The sequence below is a fragment of the Loxodonta africana genome, chromosome 19 (assembly GCF_030014295.1).
Source record: "Loxodonta africana isolate mLoxAfr1 chromosome 19, mLoxAfr1.hap2, whole genome shotgun sequence".
NCBI lineage: Eukaryota > Metazoa > Chordata > Mammalia > Proboscidea > Elephantidae > Loxodonta > Loxodonta africana.
The window spans coordinates 44,323,865-44,343,690 of record NC_087360.1 but is presented as its reverse complement, the minus strand read 5'-3'; the positions used below and the strand labels follow the sequence as shown (position 1 = coordinate 44,343,690).

Genomic DNA, 19,826 nt, shown 5'->3' with positions numbered 1-19,826 from the left:
CGTCCAGGCCTGATCTCCTCAGGGCTGCAGTGGGCAGTGGGAGGGGTCCGGAGCTGGTGGGAAGGGGCCTTGGGTCCAGACCGGCTCCCCTTGGGGCCACAGCAGGCAGGGTGGAGGAGAGAGGCAGAAGAGGGGTGAAGGTAGGGGCAGAGGGGGCTAGATGAAGGAGGGCAATACGATGAGTTGGCACTGTGTTTCCTGGCAGTTGAGGTTGCTGGGATGGGGTGGTTATAGTTGCTGTTCACCAGAGTGGTGTGGATGGTAGGAGTGTGGTCCTGTGGTTACCTGGTGAGAGAGTATGGGCTCCTCCTTGAGTTGCAGCCAGCAAATTTGGTCTTACTTAGCCCTGGGTATCCCCACACTGTACCTCTGTCTCCTTTTGGAAATAACGTGGAGGTGCCTTTCTGTGTGGCAGGGTTGTTGGTTTTATTCCAAGATGACCATGCTGAGTCATGCCATTTGGCCCGGAACCTCCACTCCATATTTCTGTTCCATTCCCGTTTTCTATCAGTTTCTTCTTCTCCTCAGTGACTTCCAAGCTAATATTTTATCTCTTCATTTAAGATTCAGGGTTCCAGGATTGATGTCTGTATGTGTTTTCTTGCTTTTTTGGGTCTTTGTTGCAGCGGGATGGCTTAGTGTGTCTGACTAGTCTACTATCTTCTCACATTCTCTATGCCAGTAGTTGAGTTGTCCTATTAATCTGGGTCTCTAAGAGTTTCTGAGCCTGAATTTCTCTTCCTTTCCCAACCTGGGCTGTCTACACCAAACAGAAACATTCAGTGAATATGAAACAAAGTAAAAGCAAATTTAGCATCACGACGAGATCAAATCATAGTGTGATAGCTTAGAGTATGCTTTTTTATACCAGACTTGTCTTCCACTACACCAGCACCCTCCATATCCCAATCGAGACTCACATACGTTCTCTCTCCTGGAAAAGCAGAGGCAAGTCAAAGATTCTAAAGCTCAGTGGAAACTATAATTGGAAGTCATTCTTATTTCTGCTGTGTTTTTTTTTTTTTTTTTGGATGATTTTGATTCTCTGTGTAGCCTGATTGTGTATGACGGTCATTTGTTGGTCAGATATTTCTAATTCAGGGGCTGTATCTACAGTACTAAATTTTTGTACTGTCTAAAATGATGATGTGATCTTGGGGAAATTTCCTGTATTACTTTTAGAACCTTCTCTTTGCCAGTTCAGTATTGGTTCAGAGAGGTAGCCTCTGTGTCAACCATAAATAAATAATAAAAAAGCCTCGTGTTTGATGCTGCTTTACCATTTATAGAGTACTTTATTATACATTGTCTTATAATTCACTCACATATCATCCCTGTGAGAGAGGTGATGCTGGAATCATTACAAGGAAGAAAAAAATTCTGGGTTCAGAGAAATTAAGCGATACGTTTACACAGCTAGTAAAAAGTTTGAATTTATATCTTTTTATTTTTAGACCTGTTTCAAGGTATCACAGATGCTTTCTGTCAAATCAATTAATGTTCTAGGTTTAAACCAATTTTTTATTTCTTGATATTGCTGTAAATTTCTCTCCCTCTGAAAGTTCTATTGACTACACTATTTAGTCCCATTTTTTGTTTCAATGTTGCCATCTTTTACATACTGACATCTCTGTTCTCCTGTTTTCAGTGTTTTTGCCTTGACTTATTTGTGACTTCCCTGTCCGGCTTGATATCTGGTTTTTCTGTCCTGTGTTCTAGTCTTGGGTTATTATCTGATATTATTGATTCTCTAACTGGAGGAGTCCTTTTAGTATTTCTTGTAGTTTTGGTTTGGTTTTTACAAATTCCTGTAACTTCTGTTTATCTGGAAATGCCCTAACTTCACCTGCATATTTGAGAGACAGTTTTGCTGGATATATAATTCTTGGTTAGCAATTTTTTTTCTTTCAAGGCTTTATATATGTTGTCCCATTGCCTTCTTGCCTTCTGCTCAGTAGCCAGAGCTTAGTCTTACTGACTCTCCTTTGTAGATGACTTTTCATTTATCCCTAGCCACTCTTAAAATTCTCTCTTTTTCTTTGGTTTTGGCAAGTTTGATTATAATACGTCTTGGTGACTTTCTTTTGGGATCTACCCTGTGTGGGGTTTGATGAGCTTCTTGGGTAGATATCTTCTCATCTTTCATGATATCAGGGAAGTTTCCCACCAACAAATCTTCAATAATGCTCTCTGTATTTTCTATTATCCCCCCGTTCTGGTACTCCAGTCACGCGTTGGTTACTCCTCTTGATAGAGTCCTATGTAATTCTTAGGGTTTCTTCATTTTTAAAAATTTCTCTTATCTGATTTTTCCTCGGATATGTTGGTGTCAAGTACTTTATCTTCAATCTCACTAATTCTGACTTCCATTTCCTCAGTTCTGCCCCTATAACTCTATTGAGTTGTCTAATTCTGAAATTTTATTGTTAATCTTTTGGATTTCTATTTGCTGTCTTTTTATGCCCCTGAGTGCCTGGGTAGAAGGAGTGTCCTGGTTCCCTAGAGCATGTTGGTGGGTGGGTTTTGTGGCCAGACTTTGGGCACCCAATGCTGTTGGCTGTAAGGACTGGGGGGCACCACTTATTCTTGGACCCCTGTCGTGGGTGGCTAAGTGGAGTGGGTGGAGCCACCAGTCCTCAGGCCCATGATGTGGGTAGGTGAGGACCCTGTTTAATGGGCAGGGCAGTGTCAAATGTCACAAATCTGGCACTCCCTCTTAGCTGTTGTAGTTGAAAATAGGCTTCAGGTATATACTGTATTGTACTACGCTGATGAGGGCCTACACTGTTGAAATGGACCCACACGGGTCTAGGCAGGGGTGAAAGGTAGTTGAAGTCTGTGGACCTCGTATGCCTGTGCCTAGGCAAAGGGGCAGTAGCGCCTGTCCTGAGGTTCCAGCTTAGGGGAGCTGGCAGATTTTTTTTTCCTGTTTGTTCATTTGTTCCCTGTCATTGGCTTGGGTACACGCAATGGGTCCTACTTCCGGCCAGGGGATGCAGCAGTTGCTGAAGCCAGACTGGGACCAGAGCTGAGTGAGGAGGGGGGTGGGTGAGGGGGAGAGAGGCATTTCCCAGAGCAGGAAGGGTTTTTTTGATCCTGTGCTGTAGGTTAGATGCTTGCACTTAACTTTTGCAGATCCAGTGCCACTTCCCCTGGCTCTGGAGGCCTGTGTAGACCTTCTGCTGCTCACTTTCTCCCAACATGGAAAACACGTCCCAAGTGCTATAGCTCGCCTTAGCCCATGTGTGCTAGCCAATCCAGCCTGCAGGGTGCTGGCCAGGTCTGATCTGGCAAATCCTTGCTGCTTCTGAACTGTCTTTCCCTCCTCCTGCCACTCAGTCCAACTCTTCAACTTTGTCTTTGATGTTCAGGGCTCCTAGCTTGTCATATATAATCTATCCACTTGTTTTTTGGGGTCTTTGTGGTAAGAGGGACCATGGAAAGCATCTGACTATTCCTCCATCTTGGCCCTGCCTCCTCAAATCAATGTAAAAATTCATTATTAACTATTAAAACATATAATGAATTTTAAATTAATAAGTTAGTTTGTAGGTATTACAGATATCATTTTAAATAAAGTTTATGCTAACAGCATAAGAATTTTACAAGATAAATCAATCAGATCTTGGGACAAATGAAAAATTGCTATTTTAAAACAGAAAGTTAAATGATGTGCTATAGCTTACATAACCAACAGAGAAGAGTATTAAATTTGTTCATAAATGCTGTTCAAGGATTGTTTTAGTGTATCTACAGCATAAGTGATAAAGCAGAAGAACTTTTAAAAAGCCAGGTGCCATCTAGTTGATTCTTACTCATGATGACCCCACGTGTGTCAGAGTAGAACTGTGCCCCGTAAGGTTTTCAGTGACTGATTTTTTGTAAGTGGATCACCTGACCTTTCTTCCGGGGGGCTGCTGGGTGGACTCGAATCTCCAATCTTGGTTAGCAACCGAGTATGTTAACCATTTGCACCACCAAGGAACTCCAGAAAAACTATACTGTATCTTTATGAGGTACTTATGTACGTTATCTATTTTGTCAGTATGTTATCGTTCATCAAAGAGTTTAAATATACAACATTTTGAGAGGAAATGGCTAATTTCCCTATTTCTTTTTTTAATATTTTTCAGATATTTTAATCAAAGGAAGAAATAGCTCTTCACCTAAGATGGAATCTGTTGTTTGGGAATGTGGTTAATCAACTTGATACGTTGGCCAAATGTGCCCTACGTAACAAAATGAAAAGAAGAGACAAGATGATGTCATTTTCCCGTATTGTGAAACCAAAAACAAATGCCTTTTGTGAGACCAAGCTAACAAAGCTCTGACAGTGCAAAGAGCATTTAAGTGAAGAACTCAACAGTGAGATATAAAAGAAGTACTTTGAAGCTGAGACCTGCAGGGGTATAAAGATCTAAAAATATTGAATAGCCCTGATCATTCAAATCTCATTGAAATCCTGAAAGGATGGCTATGAGTTGGATTGTCTTCTATCTTTGGGCCTTGGCTATGTTTGTGGGATGCATAAGTGGGCATAGTTCGTTTTCTTGTGAACCTATTACCTTGAGAATGTGCCAAGATTTGCCTTATAATACTACCTTCATGCCTAATCTTTTGAATCATTATGACCAACAAACAGCAGCTTTAGCAATGGAGGTAAGAGTTGATCTATTCTTTGACATATCTTAGAAAATGACTCTTATTTGCCATGATAACTAATGAATATATCTGATAAACAACAGGAAGAATTTGTTATCTTTTATTTTGAAAGTATTATGTAACTGTATCTTATACATTTAAAACAATTATGTATTTAAGTTCAAACTCTGATAGTTTGAAGAATTTTCATGCTTGGGGATTGTTACTCTTGATTTATTTTTAGACATACTTTTATAAATAAATTTGAGTCACTGGAACATGGGAGATAATAGCCATTCAGGAGTTTAGAATTGTTCAAATTATGATATGATTATAAATAGAACCAAATAGACAGTTATTTGATTAATCATAAAATTTCAGATACAGCACAATATAATATTATTCACAATTCAGTCATTAAGAGTTGAATCTAATGTGATTAAAAAAATGAGCTCTCTTATTCAATTTGAAGGCTGGTGATTTATAGTATTGGAATTTTCTTAAATACTTAAAGTGATTTCCTGGTCTTATCCCATTCACGTCAATTTAAAAATGATAACTCTCTAGCAGCAAAACAGCTTTTAAAGTTTTTGTGTTTTGAACTATCTGCTCTTGACCTCTCAGGATTTTATGTAAAATCATTGCCTTACTTGAATTTTCCTAGTGCTAACTCTCAGGCGCTTTTGTTAATGATTGTACTTTAGAAACTATGTCAAATTAATGCATATAGTTAATGATGGGCTTAAGTAAGTGTGTGTCTATCTATAATGGTTTTAGAATTGTGGACAAGAATATGTTTATCAGATAAGAATTGTTGTTGTTGTGTGCCATCAGGTCGATTTTGACTCATAGTGACCCTATATGACAGCGTAGAGCTGTCCTACAGGGTTTCTTAGGCTGTAGTCTTTACAGAAGTGGATCGCCAGGTCTTTTCTCTGGCATAGCTGCTAGTGGGTTCTAACAACCATCCTTTTGATTGGCAGCCAAAGGCTTAAACATTATGCCACCAGAGCTCCTTAAATAAGAGCTAGGAGGCAGTAAACAGTGGTGAAGAGGAGCATGGGCTTTGGAGTTGGACAAACCTAGGTTTGAAGTCTAGCTTAACTACTTCCTAGCTATATTACATTAGGCAAGTTATTTGTACTTTCTCACCATAGTTTCTTCACTTGTAGAATGGAGATAATAATACCTGTATCACATAGATTTTTTTGTAAGGTAGGGAGTAAAACTCATGTATAAAGTATATGGCACATAGTAAGTACATGATAGCTTTTATAATTTATGTATATTTTCATACTATTGTGACTACATAATACATATAAGTTAAAAAAAATGATTTGTACTTTAGTCTTTAATCCATTTTTACAGTGCTTTTTTTAAGCAAATTGAAACCTACATGTTTTGGAATTCAGTTTATGGTAAAACTGAAAGGTTCATTACTTCAAAGTAGACTAACATCTCAGGGGACGTCTAGACCAATTGGCATAGCATGGTTCATAAGGACATTGTTCTGCATCCTACTTTGGTGAGTAGCGCCTGGCGTCTTGAAAGCTTGCAGGTAGCAATAAAAGATACAGCTATTGGTCTCTTCCCATCTGGAGCAGAGGAGAATGAAGAAAACCAAAGACACAAGGAAGCAATTTGTCCAAAGGACTAGTGGCCCAGATGAACCACAGCCTCCACAAGCTTGAGACCAGAAGAACTAGATGTTGCCTGACTACCACTGACCACTTCGACCAGGATCACAAAAGAAAGTCCCAGTTAGAGCGGGAAAAAGATGTAGAACAAAATTCAAATTCATAAAAAAGACGAGACTTACTGGTCTGATGGAGAATAAAGGAACCGTTTGAGACTATAGACCTTAGATATCCTTCTAATTTGAAACTGAAGCCACTCACAAAGATCATCTCCCAGCCAAATAATGGACAGGCCTATAAAATAAACAATAACACACATAAGGAAAGTTCTCTGAAGAACAATCAACCATACAAGACCAAAAGGGCAACATCTGCCCAAAAGCAAAAATGAGAAGGCAGGAAGGTTCAAGAAAGTTGGACAAATGGAAACGGGAACTCAGGGGGAAATGGGTAGAGTGCTGACACATTGTGGGAATTGCAACCAATATAATGGAACAATTTGTATATAAACTATTAAATGGGAAATTACTCTGTAAACTTTCACCTAAAGCATAATAAAATGTTCAAAAACAAACAAATGGAAAAAAAAAAGTTGCCTGGGAAAATTTGTAGGAAAAAAAATCTGGGAAAATTATCAGGAAGATTATTATTCATAAATTTTGAAATATGAGGTTGGGGAAGGATCTTATATATCCCAAATATCTGAAAATGCCATAGAGGTTGAACAAAACATTTGCTACTCTTTTCCTGACTACACAAGAGCTAGTCCGTAAAGAGACTAGAGGCTGTATAGACTGTCATGAAAATGTGTATGTGTTTAACACAGTGCATTGGTTCCAGGCATTTTAATACATATTAAAGCCACCAATTTTTTCACCAAAAAAAATTGAAGTAGAAATACCTTTATTTCTAATGTAATTATAAATCATTTTAACTCCTTTGGAAATCAAATAGGGTAGTAAGAAGCAAATCATAAAGATGTTTGCACTGACTTTAGTTCAACTTCTGGCTTTGTCAGCTACTAGCTTTAAGATTTTGTATAAGTCACTTTCTTGATTCCTTCATTTCTTACCATAGTGAAAGGCAGTAATAATGAAAATACCTCGAAGGACTGTTACGATTACATGAGATTTTCATAAGGTAGCTAACACAATGCCTGGCATGCAATAGATGATTTGTAAATGTTAATCCTATTCCCAATTCCACTTCTCAGTTATCCTAGAAAGTACTAGGAAGAGAATGTATTTGCTCCAAATGAACTTGCATCCCTGGTTGTAGGTTCATAAGACATTCATAATGATGCTATGGTAGGTTATCTCTATCCACTTCTCAAAGATGCCCATGTAGTCTAGATACTTTATTGGCATCAGGGTTGCCTCTGTTTGAATTTCAGACGTTCTACGGAGAACACCAAAGTGGGTAATAATTTCCAAGAGAAGGCTCTGCTGATTTAAATAATGTTGGGGATAGTTGATGGTTGCATAATTGTCATATCAGGGCACTGATAGCGCTGACAGAAAGAATCATCAGACACAGTTTGAGGATGTAATATTAAGATGTGGAAACTCAGCAGACAACACAACATGCTTCAGGTGGAAGTAAGGCTTCTTGGGTCCTCACAAAGAATTATAGCTGTTGATGACACCTTACATCTTTATCCCTCTGTTGATTCAGAGACTCTGGATATGTCTTTGTGAGCTTTTACCAGGAACAAGTAATTGGAGCAAACAATTCCAGCTCATTCGTGAGTGTTCATTGTGAAACTCGATGAATTGAAAGATAATTTCCCAAGCGTAGCATCTTTCAGCAAACCCAGGCTTCAGGCCTGCCTAGGACCCATTCCTGTACAGAATGATGAGTGCCTGAACAAGCAGAATATGGACAGTGAGCTTTGGGTGTCCAGAGAAAGTGCAGAATCTGGGCTGTTTCAAATTTGATTATTCAGAATCAACAAATTGGATATTCTGTCATTGTTTATGGAGGATTCCTGGTCTATACTTTCACTGGAACTGGGACAGACTTAAATAAATATGGTGTCAGCTCATTAAGGTAGAAAAGGAAAGAAGATCCTTGCTAATATGTTTTTTTTTTTTTTCTCTATCCTACCTTTCAAAACATGCACCAAAAACCAAACCCATTGCCGTCAAGTTGATTCCAACTCATAGTGACCATATAGAACAAAGTAGAACTGCCCTATAGGGTTCCCAAGGAATGGTTGGTGGATTCCAACTGCCGACCTTTTGTTTAGTAGCCTGAGCTTTTAACTACTGTGCCACCAGGGCTCCTGATACCCTTTATAAACAATTATTTGTGGGGCAGGAGGAGAGGAACAAGTGAGAGTAAAGGTTAGCAGCCATAGATCACCGTAGCTCTTAACCTCTGTGCCACCAGGGCTCCAATTGAAAAAATTTTCCTCATTCCTAAGTTTCCCAGGCCATTTTGAGCTGCCCAAGCTGTTAAGTAAAATTTTGGGAGCTGACCAGCATGTGACTGTAAACAATACATTGTCAGTTACTGTCTTTACATATTATCAGGTATTTATGACTTCAGTGGTAATAAAAGGTCTGGGTAGCATTTTTTCCTGTATTGAATAATTAAATAGAGTGGAAAGGAATAATTTAGTGGAAAAAACACTACAATAGGGATAGAACACTTGGTATTCTGCCACTAAGTGACTTTGTGACCTCTTTGTGTTGATGATTTCCTCTAGCAAATGAAGTTTTTCCTTGTCTGTTTTACAGGGTTGCTAAGAGAAGTGACATGTATATTAAAGAACTTAAAAAAAAAAAAAAGTATTGTGCTTTAGGTGAAAGTTTATAGCACAAAGTAGTTTTTCATTAAAAAATTTTATACACAAATTGTTTTGTGACATTAGTTACAATCCCCACAATGTGTCAGCCCTTTTCCCCTTTCCCTTTCCACTGTAAGTGCTCCGTGTCCATTCATTCAGTTTTGCCGTCCCTTCCTGCCTTCTTGTCTTTGCTTCTGGGCAGGTGTTGCCCATTTGCTCTTGTATACTTGATTGGACTAAGAAGCATATTCCTTACATGCATTATCATTTGTTTTATGGGCGTATCTAATCTTTGGGTGAAAGGTGGACTTTGGGCCTTCAGTTCTGAATTAGCAGGGTGTCCATGGGCCAAAGCCTTGGGGGTTCCTCCAGTTACCATCAGAACAGTAAGTCTGGTCTTTTTTTCATGAATTTGAATTTTGTTCTACATTTTTTCCCTGCTCTGCCGGGGACCCTCTATTGTGATCCCTGTCACAGAGATCAGTGGTGGTAGCCGGGCACCATCTAGTTGTTCTGGGCTCAGGGTAGTGGAGGCTGTGGTTCATGTAGTCTGTTAGTTTTTCGAACTAATATTTCCTTGTGTCTTTGGTTTCCTTCACTCCACTTTGAATATAATGGGACCAGTAGGTGTATCTCAGACAGCTGCTTGCAAGCTTTTAAGACCAGACGCTACTCAGCAAAGTAGGATGTAGAACATTTTCTTTATGAACTATGTTATACTAATTGACCTAGATGTTCCCCGAGACCATGATCCCTAGCCTCAACCCCATCTATAGGATATATCCCTAAGAGTTGAATAGCTGGATCATATGGTATTTCTATTTTGAGCTTTTTAAGGAAGCACCATATCATTTTCTGAAATGGTTGTACCATCTACATTCCCACCAGCAGTGTATAAGAGTTCCAGTCTCCCTGCAACCTCTCCGACATTTGTTATTTTCTGCTTTTTTTTTTTTAATTCGTGCTAGTAATGTTGGGGTGAGATGGTATCTCATTGTGGTTTTGACTTGCATTTCTCTAATACGACCTTGCTTGCCAAAAGTGAAGAGGACTTGAAGCCCTTACTGATGAAGTTCAAAGACTACAGCCTTCAGTATGGATTATACCTCAACATAAAGAAAACTGAAATCCTTACAACTGAACCAATAGGCAACATCAGGATGAATGGAGAAAAGATTGAGAATGTCAAGGATTTCATTTTACTTGGATCCATAGTCAACACCCATGGAAGTAGCAGTCAAGAAACCAAAAGATGCATTGCATTGGGCAAGTCAGCTGCAAAAGACCTTTTTAAAGTGTTGGAAAGCAAAGATGTCACCTTGAGGACTCAGGTGCACCTGACCCAAGCTGTGATGTTTTCAATCGCCTCATATGCGTGTTAAAGCTGGACAATGAATAAGGAAGACCGGAAAAGAATTGACACCTTTCAATTGCGGTGTTGACGAGGAATATTGGATATACTATGGACTGCCAAAAGGGCGAACAAATCTGTCTTGGAAGAAGTACAACCAGAATGCTCCTTAGAAGCAAGGATGGCGAGACCACATCTCAAATGCATCTTACATACTTTGGACATGTTATCAGGAGGGATCAGTCCTCGGAGAAGGACATCATGCTTGGTAAAGTAGAGGGTCAGCAAAAAAAGAGGAAGACCCTCAATGAGATAGATTGACACAGTGGCTACAACAGTGGGCACAAGCATAGCAACGATTGTGAGGATGGCGCAGGACCCGGTAGTTTCATTCTGTTATGCACAGGGTCGCTATGAGTCAGAATCAGCTCAACAGCACCTAGCAACAACAGTAGCTAATGATAGTGAGTATTTCCTTATGTGTCTATTAGCTGTCTGAATGTCTTCTTTGGCGAAGTGACTGTTCATCTTTTGCCCATTTTTCAATTGAGTTACTTGTCCTCTTGTTGTTGAGGTGTTGAAAAATTCTGTAGATTTTAGAGATTAGACCCTTGTTGGATATGTTGTAGCCAAAAAATTTTTCCCAACCTGTAGATTTTCTTTTTACTCCTTTGATTGTGTCTTGTTGAGCATCAGTGTTTAATTTTTAGGAGTTCCCAGTTATCTAGTTTCTCTTCTGACGTATGTGCATTGTTAGTTATGTTTTGTATTGTATTTATGCCATGCATTAGGGCCTCAAATGTTGTCCCCATTTTTTATTCCATTATCTTTATCGTTTTAGATTTTGTATTTAGATCTTTGATCCATTTTGAGTTAGTTTTTGTGTATGGTGTGAGGTATGGATCCTATTTCTTACAGATGGATATTCAGTTTTGCCAGCACCATTTGTTAAAAAGACTGTCTTTTCCCCGTTTCAGAGCAGTGGTTGAGAGCTTGGCTGCTAACCAAAAGGTCAGCAGTTTGAATCCACCAGCCACTCCTTGGAAACCCTATGGGGCAATTCTGCCCTGTCCTAGAGGGTCGCTATGAGTCAGAATCAACTTGATGACAATGGGATTTTTGGTTTTTGGTCCTTTGTCAAAAATCAGGTAACTGTAGATGGATGGATTTACATCTGGGTTCTTGATTCTGTTCTATTCGCCTATGTGTCTGTTGTTGTACCAGTACCAGACTGTTTTGACTGTGGTGGCTGTATGGTAGGTTCTGAGATCAAGTGGTTCAAGGCCTCCTGCTTTGTTTTTTTTCCTTCAGTAATACTTTGCTTATCTGGGTCCTCTTTCCTTTCCATATAAATTTGGTGATTATTTTTTCCATCTCATTAAACAGTGTTCCTGGTTTTGGGATCAGAATTGCATTATATCTGTAGATAACTTTGGGTAGGATTTACATTTTCACAATGTTAGAGTCTCCCTATCCATGAGTGTGGTATGTTTTTGCATTATTTTACGTTTCTTGTGATTTCTTACAATAGTGTTTTGTGGTTTTCTTTGTATGGGTCTTTTATATCTGTGGTTAGGTTTATTCCTGAGTATTTTATCTTTTTAGGGGCTATTATACATGGTATTGTTTTTCTGATTTCCTTTTTTGTAGTTCTTGGTGGTGGTGTATAAGAATCCAACTGATTTTTATATGTCAACCTTATATCTTGCTACTCTGCTGGATCTTTCTATTAGTTCCAGTAGTTTTCTTGTGGAATTTTGGAGGTTCTGTATGTATAGGATCTTACCATCTGTGAATAGGGATAGTTTTACTTGGTCTTTTCCAATTTGGATGCCTGTTATTTCTTTTTCTTGCCTTACTACTCTAGCTAGGACTTCCAGTACAATGTTAGATAGGATTTGTGATAAATGGCATTCTTGTCTTGTTCCTGTTTTCGGGAGAATGCTTTCAGCCTCCCTCCATTGAGAATGATGTTGGCTGTTGGTTTTGCATTGATGCCCTTTATTGTGTTGACGTATTTCCCTTCTGTTGCTATTTTATTGAGAGTTTTTATCAGGAATGGGTATTTGACTTTATCAAATGCCTTTTCTGCATTGATTGAGATGATTATGTGATTTCTTTTGTTTTTGTGGTAGAGTGCATTGATTGATTTTCTAATGTTGAACTGTACTTGCATACCTGACATAAATCCCACTTGGTCATGGTGTGTTGTTTTTTTTGATACGATGCTAAGTTCTCTTGACTAGAATTTTGTTAGAATCTGTTGCAAAATACCTCTTTAAAGTGTTAAAAAGCAAAGATGTCACTTTGAGGTAAAGGTGTGCCTGACCCAAGCCATGGTATTTTCACTGGCCTCAAATGCATCCAAAAGCTGGACAATGAATGAGGAAGATCAAAGAAGAATTGATACATTTGGAACATGGTATTGGCAAAGAATGTTGAATATAGAATGGATTGCTAGAAGAAGGAACAAATCTGTCTTGAAAGAAGTACAGTCAAAATGCTCCTTAGAAGCAAGGATGGCAAGACTTCGTCTCACGTACTTTGAACATATTATCAGGAGGGGCCAGTCTCTGGAAAACATGTTGTTATCATGCTGGGTAAAGTAGAGGGTCAGCAAAAAAGAGGAAGACCCTCGACAAGATGGACTGACACAGTGGCTGCAACAGTGGGCTCAAGCATAATGATTGTGAGGATGGTGCAGGACTGGGCAGTGTTTTGTTCTATTGTACGTAGGGTCGCTATGAGTCAGAACTGACTTGACAGAACCTAACAACAACAGAATTTTGTTGAGAATTTTTGCATCTGTACTCATGAGAGATAATTGGTCTGTAATTTTCTTTTTGGTGGTACCTTTGCATAAGTTTGGTATCAGGATTATGCTGACTTCACAGCATGTGTTCCTTCTTTTTCTATGCTGCGAAGTAGTTTGAGTACTCTTCTCTGAATATTTGGTAGAAGTCTCAATGAAGCCGTACAGGTCAGGGTGTTTTTTTATTGTTGGAGTTTTTTATTACCTCATCAATCTCTTTTCTTGTTATGGGTCTGTTCTGATTTTCTATCTCAGTATGTGTTAGCTTAGGTAGGTAGTGTGTTTCTAGAAATTAGTCCATTTCCTCTAGTCTCAGAAATTTGTTCGAGTATGGTTTTTCATAGTATTCTGTTATGATCCTTTTCATTTCATTTGGGTCTGTTGTAACGTTCTGCATCTCATTTTTATATGGGTTATTTTGCTTCCGCTCCTGTTTTTTTTTTCCTTTAGTTTGTCCAGTGGTTTGTTAATTTTATTGATCTCTTCAAAAACCAACTTTTGGTCTCGTTGATTCTTTCTATTGTTTTTCTGTTCTCTATTTCTTTTATTCCTGATCAAATTTTTATTATTTCCAATCTTCTGGTGACTGTAGGCTTCCTTTGGTGTAAACTTTGTGTTTGTTCAAGCTGTAGGCTACTGTTTTAATTTTGGCCTGTTCTTCTTTTTGATGTGTGCATTTATTGCTATAAATTAATCTCAGAGCACTGCCTTTGCTGTGTCCTGAAGGTTTTGTGTGATGTGTTTTCATTCTAAGAATTTTTTTTATTGCCTTTTTCATTTCTTGTATTAACCCGCTGCCGTCGTGTTTCTTGTATTACCCACTTGTTTTTAAGCAAGGTGTTATTCAGTTTTCATGTATTTGATTTTTTTTTCTTGCTCTGCTTGTTATTGATTTCTTCTTTTATGGCATTGTGATCAGAGAGAATGCTTTGTAGTATTTCGATGTTTTGTATTTTATTGAAGGTTACTTTGTGGACTAAAATGTGGTCTATTTTGGAGAATGTTCCATGTGCGTTGGAAAAGAATGTATACTTCTGTTGTTAGGTGGAGTGTCCTTTATATGTCTGTGAGGTCAAATTGGTTGTTTTTAACGTTTAGATCTTCTGTATCTTTGTTGAGTTTCTTTCTAGATGTTCTGTCCTTTACCGAGAATGGTGTGTTGAAGTCTCCTACTTTGTTGTGGAACTGTTTCTCTTTTCAGTGCTGTTAGAGTTTGTTTTATATGTATTTTGGAGCCCTGTCATTGGGTATATAGATATTTATTAAGGTTATGTCTTCTTGGTGAATTGTCCCTTTAATCATTACATCATGTCCCTCCTTGTCTTCTATGATGAATTTTTCCTTGAAATCTATTTAATCTGAGATTGGTATTGCCACTCCTCCTCTTTTTTGGTTGCTGTTTGCTTGATATATTTTTTTCCCATACTTTGATTTTTAATGTATTTGTGGGTTTTTTTTTGTAAGGTATGTCTCTTTTAGACAGCATATTGATCGGCCATGCTTTTTTAATCCATTCTGCCAGTCTCTGTCTCTTTACAGGTGCATTTAAGTTATTTACATTCAGTGTGGTTATCGATAGGTATGAGTTTACTGCTGCCATATTGTAGTGCTTTTTTTTGTGTGGTTCCGGCATTTTCTTTGTTCCTCTTACTTTCCTGTGCTGAATTCCTTTTGTTTGTGGATTTTCTTTTCTTTAGTTTTTATAGATTTAGATTTTGTCGTTACTGAGATCTTATGTTTTTCTTCTTTTTTATTCTGAGGACTAGGTTTGTTAACTTTCTTTGTGATTACCTTGAAATTTATCCTTACCTTCCTAAGTTTGAACCGGTCTTTCATTATGTGATAATTGCCTTACTTCGTTTCTGTTTGAAAGTTCTGTACCTACACCGTTTATTCCCACTTTTATTGTTTTGACATTTTAGTCATTTACAGATTGATGTCTCACTTTCCCTGTTTTAAGTCTTTTGGCTTTATTTTATTATAGAGCGTTCTTCACCTAGATTGTTATCTGGCTGATGCTGTACTGTGTTCTAGACTCCACTTGTCTGGTGTTGTTGGTTCTCTAACCAAAGGACTCCTTTCAGTATTTGTAAGTTTGGTTTGGTTTTTACACATTCTCTTAATTTCTTTTTATCTGGAAATGTCCTAAATTTGCCATGGTATTTGAGAGGAGAGCTTTGCAGGATATATTATTCTTGGTTGGCAGCTTTTTTTCTTTCAAGATTTTATATATGTCATCCCATTGCCTTCTTGTCTGCCTAGTTTCTGCTAAGTAATCAGAACTTAATCTTATTGTTTTCTCTTTGCATGTGACTTTTCTTTTTTCTCAAACTGCTCTCAGGATTCTTTTTTTGTCTTTGGTTTTGGCTAGTGTGATTATGATATGTGTTTGTGAATTTCTTTTGAGGTCTATCCTATATGGGGTTCATTGAGCATCTGGGATGGTCAGCTTTTCATTTTTTATGATATTTGGGAAGTTTTCTACCAGCACATCTTCAAAAATCTTCTCTGTGTTTTCCATTTCCTCCCCCTCCGTCCCCCCCCGCCCCATTCTGGTATTCCGATCATGTGCAAATTTCTGCTCTTCGTTGTGTCCCACATAATTCTTAGGTGTCCTTCGTTTTTCTTCATTCTTTCTCCTGGTTTTTCCTCAAGGAATGTGGCGTCCATTGATTCATCTTCAATCTTGATATTTCTGACTTCCGTTGTTTCAGGTTTTCTCCTAAGCCTTCTACTGACTTGTCCATTTCTGAAACTTTGTTGTTTATTGTTTGGATTTCTAGTTGCTGTTTTTGTATGATTTCTAGTTGTTTATTTATTTAGATGTTTTGTGCCTGTATTAACTTCCTGAATTCTGTTGCTTTGTCTGTGTTTTTCCTTGATTTGGGGCTTTTTTTTTTTTAGTGGACATGTGTGTGTTTTCCATGATATTGCCTATTTTTTTCTTCATTTTCTTTGTGTTTTCCTTGATCTCTTTCCTAATCTCTTGGAGAACCATGAGTGTTGCTCTTTTGAATTCCATATCAGTTAGTTCCACTGCCTTTTCTTCTGCTGGAAGGTCATCTGATTCTTTATTTTTGTCACTTGCTGGAGCCATCTTGTCCTGCATTTTATATGGTCTTCTGTCTCTGAGACATTAAGGCATTATTTTCTTTGTTTATTGATTGTATGTTGGTTTGTGTTCCTGCTTCTTTGTTTTGTTTCGATATGTCAGGGCAGGTGGGCCAGGTGTGCTTTGCTGCTTGCTTGTCTGTGGGCATGATAGCTCTCATCACCTTTTCTGGGTTAGCAGAGCTTCAGGAGGTAGGCTAAGTCTGATGTGCTGTACATTCTTTTGGTGAGGTGGCTGAAGGTAGAGTGGGCAGGCACTGTCTGGCTCCTGATGTTGGTCCAGTGGTGTTGGAGTGTTCACAGTCCCTCATCAGATAGGTGAGGGTGTCAGACAGGGAGTAGTATGGTTTCTTTTCCCTCTGTTTAGCAGCTGATTGAGTGGCAGAAGGGGAGGGGCAGTGTGGGTCCAGTGTGGCGGTGGGCCTGAGCTTGGGATGCCCTAGCCGCGGCAGCATGTTGAGGGCCAGCAGAAAGGGAGGTGGGGTATATGACTAGGTTGAGAGGACAAAGAAAAAAGAGAAAGGAGAAAAGGGGGTAGTTGGCAGGTGGGGACAGGATGAGACTGGGGGCCAGCAGGACAGGGGGAGTTGGTGTACAGGGGTAGGTAGGAAGTATAAAGCAGCTGGCCAGTGGGTCTCTAGCCATGGTACTGTGGCATGGCCCAGCGGGAAGGGGGTAAGTAGTTTATGGATCTAGGTGGGAGGCAAAGAAAGAATAAAATATAAAATGCCACAGTGGGAACTGGCAAGTGGGGGTGAATGGGATCCAGAGTGGTGGCAGGCCGGTAGCTCTCTACCCATAGCAATGCAGTGAGTCTTGGCAGGAAGGGGTAGAGGTGGAGTACAGGGCTAGGTGGGAGGGGAATGAAAAAGTAGGGAAAAAAGAAAGAAAAAAAGAAACCAGAACGGTGGGAGCTGTTGAGTGGGAATGGTGCAGACCGGGAGTGGCAGTGGGCTGGTGCCTGTACAGCCAAGGCAATGCATAGTGGAAATGAATAGAGGTGGGATACCAGGCTAGGTGGAAGGGAGAAAGAAAAGGAGGAAAGAGAAAAGTAAATAAACTAAAATGGTGTGGTGGGAGCTGGTGGGTAAGGCTAGGGAGTCCCAGGCTGGCGGCAGGTTATCTCTCTACCTGCAGTGGTCATGGTGGGAAGGGGTAAAGGCGGTGTATAATACCTGGTGGAAGGGAGAAAGAAAAGAAAGAAAGGGAAAAAGGGGAAGGGGGCAGCAGGAGCCAGTGGGTGCTGGTGGGGAGGACCTGGCTTATGGTGGGCCAGCGTCTCTCTAGCCAAAGCTGTGCAGCATGGCCTGGTGGGAAGGGGTAGAGGTGGGATACGGGGCTAGGTGGAAGGGAGAACGAAGAGGAAGAAAGAGAAAGAAAAAAATAATTTAAAAAAAAATGATGCAGCAGGTGCTGGTGGGTGGGGTTAGGTGGTCCTTGCTGGTGGTGGGCTGGTGTGTCTCTAGCCAATGTGGCATGGCATTGCTCAGCAGGAAGGGGTGGAGGCAGGGTACGTGGCTAGGTGTGAGGGGAAAGAAAAGGAAGGAAGGAGAAAAAATGTATGTATATATGGCACAGCTGGAGCCTGCACGTGGGGGTGAGGTGGCCCTGGGCTGGTGGAGGGCCAGTGCTTCTTTAGCCAAGGCAGCATGGTATGGTCTGATGGTAAGGGGTAGAGGTAAGGTACAGTCTAGGTGGGAGAGGGGAAGAAAAGGCACAAAATGGTGTTGCAGGAGTCAGCAACTCTGGGTAGGGTGGACCCAGGCTGTCAGTGGGCTGATGTCTCTACCTTTGCCTAGCCAATGTGGTGCAGCGCCGCGTGGCCCAGTGGCAAGGAGTTAGCGATAAGGTATGGGCTGGGTGGGAGAGAGAAAGAAGATGAGGAAAGGGGGGTGTCATGGATTGAATTGTGTCCCCCCACAAAATATGTGTCAAGTTGGTTAGGCCATGATTCCCAGTACTGTGTGGTTGTCCTCCATTTTGTAATTGTAATTTTATGTTGAGAGAATCAGGGTGGGATTGTAATACCACTCTTACTTAGGTCACCTCCTCGATCTGAGGTAAAGGGAGTTTCCTTGGGGTGCAGCCTGCACCACCTTTTATCTCTCAAGAGATGAAAGGGAAGCAAGCAGAGAGTGGGGGACCTCATGCCACCAAGAGAGCAGTGCTGGGAGCAGAGCGTGTCCCTTGGACTCGGGGTCCCTGGGCAGAGAAGCTCCTAGTCTGGGGGAAGATTGATGAGAAGGCCGACAGAGAGAAAAACCTTCCCCTGGAGTTGACACCCTGAATTTGGATTTTTAGCCTAATTACTGTGAGAAAATAAACCTCTCTTTGTTAAAGCCATCCACCTGTGGTATTTCTGTTATAGCAGCACTAGATAACCAAGACAGGGCGAAAAAAGTTGTGGCAGGAGCTGGCAGAGCTGACCTGGGCTGATGGCAGGCTGGTAGCTCTCTTGCCAAAGCATGGCCCTTTGGGAGAGGTGTTGGTGTACAGGGCAGAGTGGTAAGGGGTAGGAAAATGTGTTTTCCTGGTTATCGGGTGCTTTGTCTCCTGTTGGGAGCTCTGTGAAGTTGCTTTCCAATACTTTCTGTCTGGGGTCATTGATGGCTGTGCTCCAAGATGGCGAGCCTGTACCACATGAGTTGGCAGGGGACCTCCACTCTCTATCTCTCTTTGTTCTCTGTTTTCCTTCTCTTTGTTCTTCTATTTGGTGTTTGATCTATTTCTTTATCCCTTCATTTGATGTTTAGGGTTCTAGGATTGACGTTTGTATCTGTTGTACTTAGTTTTTCGGGTCTTTGCTGCAGAGGGACAGCATGATGTGTCTGTCTAGGGTGCCATGTTGGCTCTGCTTCCTGTTAATGAACTTGGAAAAGTTAAAGTGCTTTGTGAATACAGAATATTATTCTTTGTTGCCTGTCACCCAATTCTTTAATTTCAGTCAGTATGTGGAAAGGACTGAAGTTGTCAAGGATTTCATTTTATTTGGATCCGTAGTCAATGCCCACGGAAGCAGCAGTCAAGAAATCAAATGACATATTGTATTGGGGAAATCTGCTGGGGGGAATAAAAACAAAAACTTCTTGCCATCAAATTGAATCCTACTCATAGAGACCCTGTAAGACAGAGTAGAACTGCCCCATAGGGTTTCCAAGGAGCAGCTTGTGGATTCAAACTGCTGACCTTTTGGTTAGCACCCAAGCTCTTGACCACTGTGCCACCAGGGCTCAAGATGTCACTTTGAGGACTAAGGTACACCTGACCCAAGCCATGGTATTTTTAATCGGCTCATATGCATGTAAAAGTTGGATAATGAATAAGGAAAACTGAAGAAGAATTGATGCCTTTGAATTATGGTGTTGTTGGAGAATATTGAATATACCCTGGGCTGCCAGAAGAATGAACAAGTCTATCTTGGAAGAAGTACAGCCAGAGTGCTCCTCGGATGCGATGATGGCGAGACTTTGTCTCAGGTACTTT

General features: G+C 40.2%; 1 protein-coding gene across 1 annotated transcript in view; it reads left to right on the top strand.

Moving 5' to 3' along the window:
- FZD3 (frizzled class receptor 3) overlaps positions 1–19,826 on the top strand; it is a 128,181-nt gene that overhangs the window by 12,782 nt on the left and 95,573 nt on the right. Inside the window, exon 2 of the mRNA XM_003412457.4 lies at positions 4,134–4,659. Coding sequence (XP_003412505.1) covers positions 4,471–4,659 — 189 coding nt within the window. The 5' untranslated portion in view covers positions 4,134–4,470. The remainder of the gene's footprint in view (positions 1–4,133; positions 4,660–19,826) is intronic.